Source organism: Rhinatrema bivittatum, chromosome 6 (genome assembly GCF_901001135.1).
Source record: "Rhinatrema bivittatum chromosome 6, aRhiBiv1.1, whole genome shotgun sequence".
NCBI lineage: Eukaryota > Metazoa > Chordata > Amphibia > Gymnophiona > Rhinatrematidae > Rhinatrema > Rhinatrema bivittatum.
In genome coordinates, this window is record NC_042620.1 from 4364232 (window position 1) to 4378869 (window position 14638).

Here is a 14638-nt window from a genome sequence, read left to right on the forward strand (position 1 = left end):
TGAAATACCTAGGTATACAGCTGCCATCACATCCGAAAGATATTTTTTGACTTAATTATTTATTTATTTATTTATTTTTAATTTTTATATACCGAAGTTCTTGTAGGGACTACAAATCACTCCGGTTTACATAAAACGAAGAACTGCTCAACAGAGAGTGGAGCTTTACATGGAACCGTAGAACATATGGAACAGTATAACTGGTTGACAATTTAACATAATACTAAATAAAGTAATAATAGTTTAACTGGAAATAAATAAAGAAATATAATATTTTATATATAAGAAGTATAACTATTTAACGTAGCAATAAATATAAAAATAATCAATGCCAAATAAATATATGAAATAAAGTGAATTTTTGAGCTCCAAGATAATTGTCCAGTTGCAATTACACTCCCCTCCTTGATCGGGCCTTTAAGGATTTAGATTGCTGGGGTAATTTACCCATTTCATGGTTCAGTAGGATAGCGACGATAAAGATGAATTTCCTACCCCGTTTACTATATTTGTTTCAATCCCTACCTATACCCCTTTCAAATGCTACCCTGAAATTATGGCAGAAATGGGTATTTAGTTTTAAATGGAAGAGGCAACCACCCCCCCAGGTTAGTAGATATACTTTATATCAAAATAAATCTGATGGTGGTCTTGTTATCCTGAATCTACAGTTGTATTATGTGTCAGCGCAGATATGACCAATGATAGTTTGGCATTCTTCTAAGGACCCCAAACATTGGGCCATTATTGAGCAATCCCAAATTGGAAAGATGCCATTGTCAGCTATGCCATGGCAACACAAGAAAACCTGGTGGCCATGCCCTCTTATGCTTCCCACAACCAGACATAAGCTAATGATCTGGGATATATGGAAGACGAAATTGGTGGGGAAAAGATCATATTATTATTCTACACAACTCTTCCATAATACAACTTTTAGTCCATCCCTTGCATTTCATTCTTTCCTAGCATAGAAAAGTCAGGGGATTATATGGTGGGGCCTTCTGGTCATTTACTTCTATATGCCGTCTGTTTAATCTACCTATTTCTGCATTTTTGGTGTATCAAAAGATAAGGCATTATTGTACAGATACATTAATGAAAGAAAACCTTTGTCAAGGGAAAACATTGCTAGAAGGTTACTGCTCTACATCAGCCTCCCTTAAAGGTCTTTATATCTAAAGTGTATAAATTGTTAAATACAAAATTGGCCTTTGCTCCGGTCCATATTAAGGCTTGGAACAAAGTCCTACATGATGAGTATCTACCTGATGACTGGTTTATAATATTCACGAATATCAGCAAAATATCAATATCTGCCATGCTAATTGAAAATGGGTACAAACAACTATATAGATGGTATAATGACACCGGAACGACTGGCAAAGATGTCCCCAGGACAAGACAGGACGTGCTGGAGGGGGTGCCAACTGTTGGACTCCTAGGATCACATGTGGTGGTTCGGGAGTTGTATAGTACCTCTTTGGAGAGGGGTGGAACGCTTGGGCTCTCAGATTCTGCAGACTCAAATCACAGTGACTATGCAGTTCGTGTTGCTTCATAGCGATGTTGGCTCTTTGGTTGGTAATCAAAGGAAAATTGGTTCTTACCTGCTAATTTTCATTCCTGTAGGACCAAGGATCAGTCCAGACTGCTGGGTTATGCCTCCCTTCCAGCAGATGGAGTCAGAGAAAAACTGAAAAGGCACCCCCCTTAGATATACTGGCATGCCACCTGCGATCCTTCAGTATAATCAATATCAAAGCAGATAGAAAGCAAAAAACCAATGACTAGATCAAGTAAAGAGACCAGCCCTATTACCTTCCGTAATGTAACTTTTTTTTTTTTTTTGAAAACAAGAAACAGTAAAAAACTATGTAAATGTAAATGTGCGCGGAGAAAAACCTGAAGAAGTGTCAAGATCTGCAAATCGAAAATGAGGAATTAACAGTCAAGCGGACTCTTCTGGATAAAGCCTTGTTGGGCGGGCATCTGGACTGATCCTTGGTACTACAGGAATGAAAATTAGCAGGTAAGAATCAATTTTCCTTTCCCTGTACTTACCAGGATCAGACCAGACCGCTGGGATGTACCCAAGCTGCCCGAAATGGGGTGGGACCTGGAGAGTCCTGCTCGAAGCACACTGCTGCCAAAAGAATCGACATCCGGAGCCCGGACATCCAAATGGTAATGCTTAGCAAAAGTGTGCAAAGATTTCCAAGTAGCTGTCCTGCAAATCTCCTGCGGCGAAACACACTGGCTCTCTGCCCAAGATGCCGCTTGAGATCTGATCGAATGAGCTTTAAGACCATCTGGCACTTGCTGCCCGTGACATACGTATGCCGAAGCAATAGTGTCTTTCAACCATCGGGCAACAGTAGTCTTGAAAGCCTTACATCCTTTCTTAGGACCGCTCCATAAGACAAAAAGATGGTCTGACAATCGAAAAGCAATAGCCACTTCCAAGTACCGAAGAAGTATCCGTCAGATGTCCAGTCTCCTCAAATCGTGAGCTGAGGAGAATTCCGATCCAAATCTGGAAAGGCCGGTAACTCAACAGACTGATTTACGTGAAATGCCGATACCACCTTCGGCAGAAAAGAAGGCACTGTCCTAAGTGAAACCCCAGAGTCTGAAATCCACAAGAACGGTTCTCTGCAGGACAATGCTTGAATCTCAGATATTCGTCTGGCCGAACAGATAGCCACGAGGAACACCGCTTTGAGTGTTAAATCTTTCAACATAGCCCGCTTGATAGACTCAAAGGGAGGACCGCAGAGCCCTTGGAGAACCAAATTCAAACTCCACGAAGGATACACAGCACACACCGGTGGGTGTAAACGTTTGGCTTCCTTCAAAAAATGCGCCACATCAGGATGTCCTGCAAGGGACGTGCCATCAACTGTACCTCTTAAACAGCCTAACGCCGCTACCTGAACCCGGAGCGAGCTGTACGCCAGTCCTCTCTTTAATTTAAGCCTTCTTGCAAGAATGCAAGAATATGCACAATAGTGGCATGGCGCGGGAACACCTTCAACCCGCTGTACCAGGAATCGAAAACCTTCCATACCCGGACATAGGTGAGCGAAGTAGAGGTTTTTCGCGCGCATAGCGGACTGGAAATAACTGCAGCCGGATAACCCTGCTTTCTCAACTGTCTCCTCTCATAAGCCAAGCCGCTAGACAAAAGCGAGCCGCCTGATTGAAAAATACTGGACCCTGTCAAAGTAAATTCGGTAGGTGACCGAGACACAAGGGACCATCTACCGCCAAGTTGATTGGGTCTGCGAACCACAGCCTCCGCAGCCATTCCGGAGCTACGAGGATAACCGGCCCCCGGTGGGACTCTATTTGCCTTTATTTTGTTTATATATTTATTTATTTAAAAACTCTTCTATACCATCTTTAAATTAATTCACCATCACAACGGTTTACATAAAGACACAATAAGAAAAAACTATAATTGGTATAGATTATAAATTAATCATGTGCCAACACAGAACGGTAACATTTTTAATAAGAGAAACTGTGGGTTAATTAGAGCTTATATGTCGGTTAGGAAACTCTTAAGTGGTTCAAGTCTACGTTTAATATGCATTTGGAGATATAAATGAAAAAAATTGATTGCTTGGTGCGTCCTTATCTATCGATTGTTTTCCTCGTTCTCTTTGTCTTTATAAAAGGCTTGTTTAAAAGGCCAGGTTTTCAGATTAGTTTTAAATAGTTTCAGATTCCTCTGTAGTCTTATTTCAAGTGGCATGGAGTTTCTTAGAACATGTCCAGCCAGTGACAGTGCCCTCTCTCTTACTTGAGTGAGGCGTGCTGATTTAACAGAAGGAACAGTTAGTAGAGCCTTATTAGCGGATCTCAGGTTTCAGTGTGGAACATGTACGTGCAGTGCTGTGTTAAGCCAGTCGGCCTTCTCGTCATGGATTAGTTTATGAATTATACACAGTGCCTTATATTGTATTCTTTGTTCAACTGGGAGCCAGTGTAGTTCAACAAGTGTTCCTGTAATGTGGTCTCTTTTCTTTTTGCCTGTCAAAATTCTAGCAGCGGAATTCTGCAATATTTGTAGCCTTAAGACTTTCCCCACCAATGGCCAAGGAGGAAACACAGAGGAGCGTGTCGTGGGGCCATGGAAGGATCAGGGCATCCACCCCTTCTGCCCTGTGCTTCCTTCTGCGACTGAAGAAACGAGCCGCCTTCGCGTTCAGCCGAGTTGCCATCAAATCCAGACGAGGCACTCCCCACCGGAGAGACAAGAGCCGCATTGCCTCCTCGGACAGCTTCCATTCTCCAGGATCTAGCCGTTGGCGACTGAGAAAATCTGCCTGGACATTGTCCACTCCAGCTATGTGAGATGCCGCGAACCGAGTCAGATTGCATTCCGCCCAGACCATCAACCTGTTCGCCTCAGTGGCCACCGGCCAACTCTTTGTTCCCTCTTGACAACTGACGAATGCCACGGTTGTCGCATTGTCAGATAGAATCCTCACCGAACGATGCTGGACTAGCGGGAGAAAACTGCACAGCGCTAGATGAACCGCCCTTGTCTCCAACCAATTTATGGACCACTTGGACTCCTGAGCTGTCCATGGAACTTACGCCGATCGAGACTGACAGACTGCTCCCCAACCGGAAAGGCTGGCATCCGTTGTCACGATCATCCACTGGGGATTCTCTAGGTCCATCCCCTGTTGTAACTGATCGGGAACCAACCACCATTCCAGACTGGTCCTGGCGGGATCCATGAGGGGCAAGGGCAATTGGAACTCTTCGGACTTGAGGTCCCAGCGGGAAAGCAACGCCCTCTGCAAAGGTCTCATATGAGCAAACGCCCAGGGAACCACCTCCAGAGGAGATGTCATATAACCAAGAACTTGCAAATAGTCCCATACCTTGGGCAAAGGAAGGGCCAAAACACGTCGAACCTGAGACATCAGTTTGTCCATCCTCTCCCGAGGTAGGAAAACCTTGCCCACCTCTGTGTTGAAAAGCGCTCCTAGAAATTCCAACACCTGGGACGGTACCAATTGGCTCTTGGAGTAATTGATGACCCATCCAAGCGAATGAAGAAGACTGAACCGCCACCTTGCAAAGATCCTCCGATTTTGCCCAAATGAGCCAGTCATCCAAATAGGGGTGAACTAAGATCCCCTCCCGCCAAAGATATGCTGCCACTACCACCATCACCTTGGTGAAAACGCGGGGAGCCGTCGTCAAACCGAACGGCAGCGCACAAAACTGGAAATGCTCGCCCAAGACCATGAATCGCAGAAACCTTCAATGATGTTCTCGGATTCCTATGTGAAGGTAACCCTCTGTCAGATTCAAGGAGGCCAAAAATTTGCCTTTGTGGACGGCCGCAATGACGGACCTCAATGTCTCCTTGCGAAAACGAGGTACTCAAAGCGCTCTGTTGACCTTTCTCAAGTCCAATATCGGATGGAATGAGCCCTCCTTCTTGAGGAGTACCTGCAGGTCCAACGTTCATCCGGTGAAACCGGGACAACCGCTCCCAGAGCCTTCAACCGACACAGGGTTTGGAGAACCACCTGTTGCTTTGCCAGAGACCCTCAAGGAGGCACCAGGAACAGATCCTGTAGCGGGCGAGCAAAATCCAAAGCGTAACCCTGTTATATGATATCTAGAACCCACTGGTCCGATGTTATCTTGACCCATTCCTCGCGAAACAGGGAGAGACTACCTCCGATCTCCGGAACAGAGGAATGGGCTGGCGCACCTTCATGGGGTAGGACTTGGTGGCGGAGAATCCTTGGGAGGATCCATCGCAGGGAGGCTGTCTACCACGAAAGGAATGAGCCCAAGCCTGGGATCTCGCCAAGGAGCAAAGGACGGGCCCCTACCCGTATGAAAACGGTGCTGACCCCGAAAACGACCCTGAGATGAGCTGAAGGGGCGAGAATATCTGGGCTTGTCCTCAGGGAGCTTGTAAACCTTGTTGTCCCCTAAGGACTTAATAAAATGTTCCACATCATCCCCAAATAATAGCTTTCCTTTAAACAGGAAGGAACCCAGCTGAGACTTAGAAGAGACATCAGCCAACCAATTGCGGATCCAAAGAAGCCTTCTCGCCAACACTGCCGAGGACATCATGTGCGCGGAGGTACGTAGGAGATCGTACAAAGCATCCGCTGTATAAGCTACTGCCGCCTCCATGAGATCCACCTGTTCCGCTTCTGGCGAGGGAAGCTCCTGAGATGTTAGCAATTGCTGAACCCATCTAAGGGTAGCTCTTTACATGAGACTAATATAGATGGCCACCCTCACGTCGAGCACCGACACCTCAAAAATCAGTTTCATGGAGAACCTCCAGCTTCCTATCCTGGAGATCCTTGAGAGCTGCCCTCCCATCACCAGAATCATTTTGCGCTTGGGGATTGCCGACACGGCCACCTTAGGGATCTTAAGAAGATCTAAGGACTCGTCCAGAAGCGGGTAAAGCTTTTCCATGGCCCTACTAACCCGTAGAGTGGCTTCAGGCGCGTCCCATTCCCGGGTCATAAGCTGTAAGAGCATCGGATGAAAAGGAAAAGTTCTAGGGGGAGACTGAAGACCCGACAAAACAGGATCCCCCTGAAGAGGGATCCGCCACTGGATGTGGAGCCTGTCTAAACTGCGCGATCGCGGCAGAGCTAATCTTTTCCCTGCAATAGGCAACTGAGAAGGGCCTTCTCCCCCGGGGATACAGCGGGAGCAGAGGCCTTCGCGGGAGAGCTGTGCTGCCGGCTCTCCACAGGCTGAACACTGCGATCCCCGCAGCATGGAGAATGGAGCTATGGCAAAAAATCAGCTGGGTAACTAAAGATTACCCCCTTCGGAGACCCGGGAGATGTAAGCAGGCTCGCTCTGAGTATTAAACTTTTTTTTTTTTTTTTTTTTAAACAGAGCAGCTCCACCAGGGGAATGCACGTCCCTGGGCTCAACTAATAAACAGTAGCTCCACCAGAGGAATTAAACGTCTCTGGAACTGCAGGGGGGGAGGGACCGGCCCACCGATAAATCCCAACTCACCGGGCTGCGATTCTCCGGGTATTAAGGCCATAGGGCTGAAGCCCAACCTTGCCTGCTAACAAGTTTTTTTGGGTTTTTTTTTTTATACTATACTACTTACTAAAAGTTGATCTAGTCACAGGCAACTAAGGGTAAAAGAATCCCCAACACTTATTTAAAAATCCAAAAGGAAATTTAAAAAGGGAAATACTGAAGGATCGCAGGTGGCACCCTGGGTTATCAGGGGGTGCCTCCCAGCTTTTTTCTCTGACTCCATCTGCTGGAGGGGAGGCATAACCCAGCGGTCTGGACTGATCCTGGTACATACAGGAAATAAGGGTTTTGTGCATGGGAAAAAAGTGCGTACAAGCACGCTTACAAACCCGCGTTTTTTCTGCATGAGCACATATTAATGGCATGCAAAGAAGGGAATTATCTCAATGTGCTGTAGTAGTCAAAAAAGCAAACAGAAAGTTAGGAATTATTAGGAAGGGAACAGTTACTAAATCAGAAAATGTCATAATACCTCTGTATCTCTCCATGGTGAGACCGCGCCTTGAGAATTGTGTGCACCTCCACATCTTAAAAAAGATATAATTGCGATGGAAAAGGTACAGAGAAGAGCGACCAAAATGATAAGGGGAATGGAACAGCTCCCCTATGAGGAAAGACTGAAGAGGTTAGAACTTTTCAGCTTGGAGAAGAGACGACTGAGGGGGGATATGATAGAGGTGTCTAAGATCAAGAGAGGTCTAGAACGGGTAGATGTGAATCGGTTATTTACTCCTTCGGATAGTAGAAAGACTAGGGGGCACTCCATGAAGTTAGCATGTGGCACATTTAAAACTAATTGGAGAAAATTCTTTTTCACTCCATGCACAATTAAACTCTGGAATTTGTTGCCAGAGGATGTGGTTAGTGCAGTTAATGTAGCTGTGTTTAAAAAAGGATTGGATAAGTTCTTGGAGGAGAAGTCCATTACCTGCTATTAAGTTCACTTAGAGAATAGCCACTGCCATTAGCAATGGTTACATGGAATAGACTTAGTTTTTGGGTACTTGCCAGGTTCTTATGGCCTGGATTGGCCACTGTTGGAAACAGGATGCTGGGCTTGATGGACCCTTGGTCTGACCTAGTATGGCATGTTCTTATGTTCTTATCTATTTAAGGGCAATGCAGGGAGCCATGCTAGCAGGGAGATCAGGGGTTTTTAACGCATGGATCAGGGCAGGAGGTAAGTGAAAGCGGCAGCTTATGCTTTGCGGCTCAACCAAGCAGCGGACGGAACGGGTAAAGAAAAGGCAGCTCCTCAATGAGGCAGAATCACCGATCAGCATTTCACACTCTCGCCGGCGGTTGGAATCTGATCATGAAGGGGTTAGATTTTGCTCCACCTTTACATCAACTTCTGGACTACAAATGTATTCTTTTTTTTTAAAAGAAAGGCTTTTGCCCCAAGAATCAATCAGGGTGTCCGCATGAATGTCTGCTCGTTTTACTACATAGGGCCACGAGCGTGCGCTACTGCTCACATTATGGCGCATAGGATTGTTGTGCACGGATTTTATGTGCCTACCTAATTAGCAGACGTGGTGGTCATTATCACATCCCATACTTCCACTGGTTTTTGCCCCGCGCACCCAAAAAATCCACGCACTTAAAAACTGCGTGGATTTCAGCGCGGCTCTTATTACATCGGCCCCAATGTGAGCAGTGTATCTGAGGACAGAAGAAAGAGGGATGTGTGTGGGGTGTCTAAGGATAGGACAGAACAGTGTGAGCAGAGTATCTGGGAACAGAACAGAGAGTATGATATATATGGTGAGTTTAAGGATAAGTCAGACAGTGTAATGTGAGCAGCGTGACTGGGGACAGAGCAGAGAGAGTGATGTGTGTGGGGAGATGTGAGCAGCGTATCTGGGAACAGAACAGAGAGTATGATATGTATGGTGTGTTTAAGGATAAGTCAGACAGCGTAAGGTGTGCAGCGTGACTGGGGACAGAGCAGAGAGAGTGATGTGTGTGGGGAGATGTGAGCAGCGTATCTGGGAACAGAACAGAGAGTATGATATGTATGGTGAGTTTAAGGATAAGTCAGACAGCGTAAGGTGTGCAGCGTGGGTGTGTATGTGTGTGTGTGTGTGCGCGCGTGTCTGTCTGTGTGTGCGTGTGTGTCAGTCAGTCAGTCACCCACCTGGTCCAAAGTCCACAGTAGCATACAGTCCTTGCAGAGTTCCACACTTCAGCTCCTTGTCTGAGTTACCATCTGTGGTGAAGAGAACAACCTGGTCACCAAGGAAGCTGCGGAACAGCTTGTACAGATTACGCAGGTAATCATAATCACAGGCAAAGTAGCTGCCATACTCGTTCTCCACCTGCCGAGAGAAAGAGTGAAATGAGAAAGGGCGTGGGATCAGAAGCTCCACTCTAATGGTACAATGCTAGGTGGCAAGCAGGGAGCGAGGTCAGTCACAGACTTTCCAGGAATCTGTACATGCTCTTATCCTTGTATCAGCAATAAATTATCAGGTATCCCTGTCCAGAAAGTCATTATTACAATTTTCCAGTCTGCTTTCCTATTATTTACCTTGAGGATACATTTTTAAAGCAATCTAGCTATGTTAGAAAAAAAGGAACACATCCAAATTGCCCTGTCTGAAAATTCCCTCCTCAGAATGAGGAAAAGCACACGTGGCTTCCACGCTACAAGGAGGCATTCACGGGCTGTGTCTAGGACAGGGGAGGAAAATAACGCACACCCATAACATTTCCAAAAGTACACGTGGCTTCCACGCTACAAGGAGGCATTCATGGGGCTGAGTCGAGGACAGGGGAGGAAAATAACACAAACACCCATAACATTTCCAAAAGTACACGTGGCTTCCACACTGCAAGGAGGCATTCACGGGGCTGAGTCTAGGACAGGGGAGGAAAATAACACAAACACCCATAACATTTCCAAAAGTACACGTGGCTTCCACGGGGCTGAGTCTAGGACAGGGGAGGAAAATAACACAAACACCCATAACATTTCCAAAAGTACACGTGGCTTCCACACTATAAAGGAGGCATTCACGGGGCTGAGTCTAGGGCAGGGGAGGAAAATAACACAAACACCCATAACATTTCCAAAAGTACACGTGACTTCCACACTGCAAGGAGGCATTCACGGGGCTGAGTCTAGGACAGGGGAGGAAAATAACGCACACCCATAACGTTTCCAAAAGTACACGTGGCTTCCACACTGCAAGGAGGCATTCACGGGGCTGAGTCTAGGACAGGGGAGGAAAATAACACACACCCATAACATTTCCAAAAGTACACGTGGCTTCCACACTATAAGGAGGCATTCACGGGGCTGAGTCTAGGAGGGGAGGAAAATAACGCACACCCATAACATTTCCAAAAGTACACGTGGCTTCCACACTGCAAGGAGGCATTCACGGGGCTGAGTCTAGGACAGGGGAGGAAAATAACACAAACACCCATAACATTTCCAAAAGTACACGTGGCTTCCACGGGGCTGAGTCTAGGACAGGGGAGGAAAATAACGCACACCCATAACATTTCCAAAAGTACACGTGGCTTCCACACTATAAAGGAGGCATTCATGGGGCTCAGTCTAGGACAGGGAAGGAAAATAACACAAACACTCATAACATTTCCAAAGTACACGTGGCTTCCACACTGCAAGGAGGCATTCACGGGGCTGAGTCTAGGACAAGGGAGGAAAATAATGCACACCCATAACATTTCCAAAAGTACACGTGGCTTCCACACTGCAAGGAGGCATTCACGGGGCTGAGTCTAGGACAGGGGAGGAAAATAACACAAACACCCATAACATTTCCAAAAGTACACGTGGCTTCCACACTATAAAGGAGGCATTCATGGGGCTCAGTCTAGGACAGGGGAAGGAAAATAACACAAACACTCATAACATTTCCAAAGTACACGTGGCTTCCACACTGCAAGGAGGCATTCATGGGGCTGAGTCTAGGACAGGGGAGGAAAATAATGCACACCCATAACATTTCCAAAAGTACACGTGGCTTCCACACTGCAAGGAGGCATTCACGGGCTGAGTCTAGGGCAGGGGAGGAAAATAACACAAACACCCATAACATTTCCAAAAGTACACGTGGCTTCCACACTGCAAGGAGGCATTCACGGGCTGAGTCTAGGACAGGGGAGGAAAATAACACAATGTAGAGATTACTTACCTGATAATCTCGTTTTCCTTAGTGTATTTATTTATTTATTTTAAGTTTTTCTATACCGGCATTCGCAATAAATATCGCATCATGTCGGTTTACAATTAACAAGTGTAGAGGGAACAAAAGGTCATAAATAACATTAAATAATATAAATAATAATGGTAGTAGTAATAGTAAACATTAAACAAGTGAAAGTTAAGGGTTGCAGTTACAATAAAACAAGGGAGTAATATAACTTGGAACAGAGAAAAGAAGCTGGGGTTTTAATAGAGAGTACATATATGCCTATCAATGCAATTGAGGCAATAATGAATTGCCCTGATGCTGTGGAGTTAATTGCCATGTTAAGGCAGAGTCTAAGTGACTAGTCAAAGACGGATTAAGGTTCAGTTTAGGTCAGGAAATGCTTTCATAAATAGCCACGTTTTGAGTCTTTTCCTAAATGTGGGGAGGCAGGGTTCCTGTCGCAAATCTGGTGGGATGGAGTTCCACAGTGTTGGTCCTGCGGTGGAAAAAGCCCTGTCTCTGGCTGTTATGTGCCGCATGGTTTTGGAGTGTGGTACTTGTAGGGATTCTCTGTAGGACTCTCTGATTGGTCTGTTGGAAGTGAATTTTTTGAGAGGAATTTGAAGGTTGAGCTGAGAGTGTTGATGTATGGTTTTGTAAATAATGGTTATGGACTTATATATGATTCTGTAGTGAATTGGCAGCCAGTGTAGGTCTTTGAGAATTGGTGATATGTGGTCTCTTCTCCGAGTGTTTGTTAATATTCTTGCAGCCGTGTTTTGAACCATCTGAAGGGGTTTAGTGTGGGATGAGGGAAGACCTAATAGTAAAGAGTTGCAGTAATCTAGTTTAGCGAAGATTATTGATTGAAGAATAGATCTGTAGTCATGAGTGAAACAGTGGTCTTTATCTTTTTAAGACTTGGAGTTTATAGAAGCAGTCCTTAGTAGTTTGATTTATGAATGATTTTAGGTTTAGCCTGTTATCAAAGATAGCTCCCAGGTTTCTTACTTGTGGAGTTTGTAAATTGGGTGGTGGATTTGTGTCGATGCTACTGTTTTCAGTGGAAATTAGGAGGAGTTCGCTTTTTGAAGAGTTTAGTATTAGATTTAGGTTGGAGAGGAGTCCGTCAATTTTTTGAAGACAAGTTTCCCAAAATTCAAGAGTTTTAGTATAGGATTCTTTGATGGGGATGACTATCTGGACATCATCTGCATATAGAAAGTGTTTAAGGTTTAACTTGTTTAGAAGTTGGCACAGAGGGAGCAGGTAGATATTAAAGAGCGTTGGTGAGAGGGAGGAGCCCTGCGGAACTCCTGAAGAGGAAGAGTAGTGCTGAGATTCTTTGTTGTGTAGTTTAACTTTGTATTTTCTGTTCCCTAAGAACGATTTGAACCACGATAGTGCTGTTCCTGTTATTCCAATATTTGCTAATTGAATTAGTAAGATGGAGTGGTTAACCGTATCAAAGGCAGCTAAGAGGTCCAGGAGGATCAGCAAGTAAGCGTGACCTTTATCCAGGCCCATGATAAGGTAGTCAGTCAGGGATATTAGTAGTGATTCTGTACTTAAAGATTTCCTGAAACCATATTTGGTCGGGACCAGAATTTTATGTTCTTCGAGGTAGTCTGAGAGTCTGGAGTTAACTAATTTTTCCATTACCTTGGCTATGAACGGGAGATTGGATATTGGACGGAAGTTGGTAGGATCATTGGGGTTTAAGTTAGGTTTTTTTTAAGAGCGGTTTCATGGATGCAATTTTCAGGTCATCAGGATAGATTCCTTGTGCTAGTGAACAGTTAATGATGTCTGTCAGAGCGTTAGAGATGGTGTCTGGTATTAGCAGGAGAAGTTTGGATGGGATGTGGTCTGATGGGTGTGATGAGGGTTTCATTTTCTTCAATGCCGAGAGTATCTCTGACGTAGAGAATAGTTCGAAGGATTGTAGAGTAGTGTCTTTGTTGTGATGGAAGTATAGGTTGGATGGCTCTGAAGTGTTGGGTCTCAGCTGTGTTATCAGGTTGGAGATTTTGTTGCTAAAGAAGAGGGCCAATTCCTCTGCTTTTTCTTGTGCTAGGTTGGCAGGTGTATGCAGATGGACTCAAAACAAGTGGGTATAGTGTGCTCGTGCTAGCAGTTGGAGACTGATCTGACGTCAGCATGGGTACATATACCCCCACAGGAAGTGCAGCAATTCAGTAATCTTCCTTGCAAAAGCTTTATGGATATATGTGTAACTGACCGATCGATTAAATGAACAGGATTACCCTGACCGATTGATGGTAGCTGGAGACCGCCAGCGTTCCCAACCGGAAGGCGTCGACACCCGGCAGGGTGGAAGCCCTATATAAGAAAACATGGCTTACCGTGAGTCGGTGAATCCCCATGTATACCGGCAGCCGGGCGGGATGCTGAGTCCATCTGCATACACTAAGGAAAAGGAGATTATCAGGTAAGTAATCTCTACATTTCCTAGCGTGTAGCAGATGGACTCAAAACAAGTGGGATGTACAAAAGCTACTCCCGGACTGGGCGGGAGGCTGCCCGAGGTGCGTTTAGGATTGCCCTTGCAAATGCTGTGTCCTCCCTGGCCTGGACGTCCAGACGGTAGAATCTGGAGAAGGTATGGAGGGAGGACCACGTCGCCGCTTTACATATCTCTGCAGGTGACAGCATCCTAGTTTCCGCCCAGGAGGCCGCTTGCGCTCTGGTAGAGTGAGCCTTGACCCGTAGAGGTGGTGATTTTCCCGCTTCTATGTAGGCTGCCTTGATAACTTCTTTGATCCAGCGGGCGATGGTCGGCCGAGAGGCCGCTTCCCCTTGCTTCTTCCCGCTGTGAAGGACGAACAGGTGGTCCGTCTTTCATACTGCTTCTGACATTTCCAGGTATCTGGACAGCAGCCTGCCGATGTCGAGATGGCGTAGTATTCGACCTTCTTCAGACTTCTTCAAACCTTCCGTGATAGGCAAGGATATGGTTTGGTTGAGGTGGAAGTGTGAGACTACTTTGGATAAGAAGGAAGGAACCGTGAGAAGATGGATAGCCTCTGGAGTGATTCTGAGAAACGGATCACGGCAGGACAGCGCTTGTAGCTCTGAGATGCGGCGAGCTGAACACACGGCCAGCAGGAACACCATCTTCAAGGTTAACAAACGGAGGGACAGGCCTCGAAGGGGTCTGAAGGCGGGTCCCGCTAGAAATTCCAAAACTAGGTTGAGGTTCCACAGGGGCACTGGCCACTTCATTGGCGGGCGAATGTGTTTGACTCCTTTCAGGAAACATGAAACGTCTGGGTGTGTGGCGATGCTGTTGCCGTCACTCCGGGGACTGTAGCAGGATAGCGCTGCCACCTGAACCTTGATTGAATTGAGGGACAGACCCTTCTGAAGTCCATCTT

General features: G+C 45.8%; 1 protein-coding gene across 1 annotated transcript in view; it reads right to left on the reverse strand.

Moving 5' to 3' along the window:
- The window catches only part of LOC115093355 (beta-galactosidase-like), a 156791-nt gene that overhangs the window by 122889 nt on the left and 19264 nt on the right, over window positions 1–14638 (reverse strand). The window contains exon 3 of the mRNA XM_029604986.1: window positions 9212–9392. Within this exon, the coding sequence (XP_029460846.1) occupies window positions 9212–9392 (181 nt within the window). The remainder of the gene's footprint in view (window positions 1–9211; window positions 9393–14638) is intronic.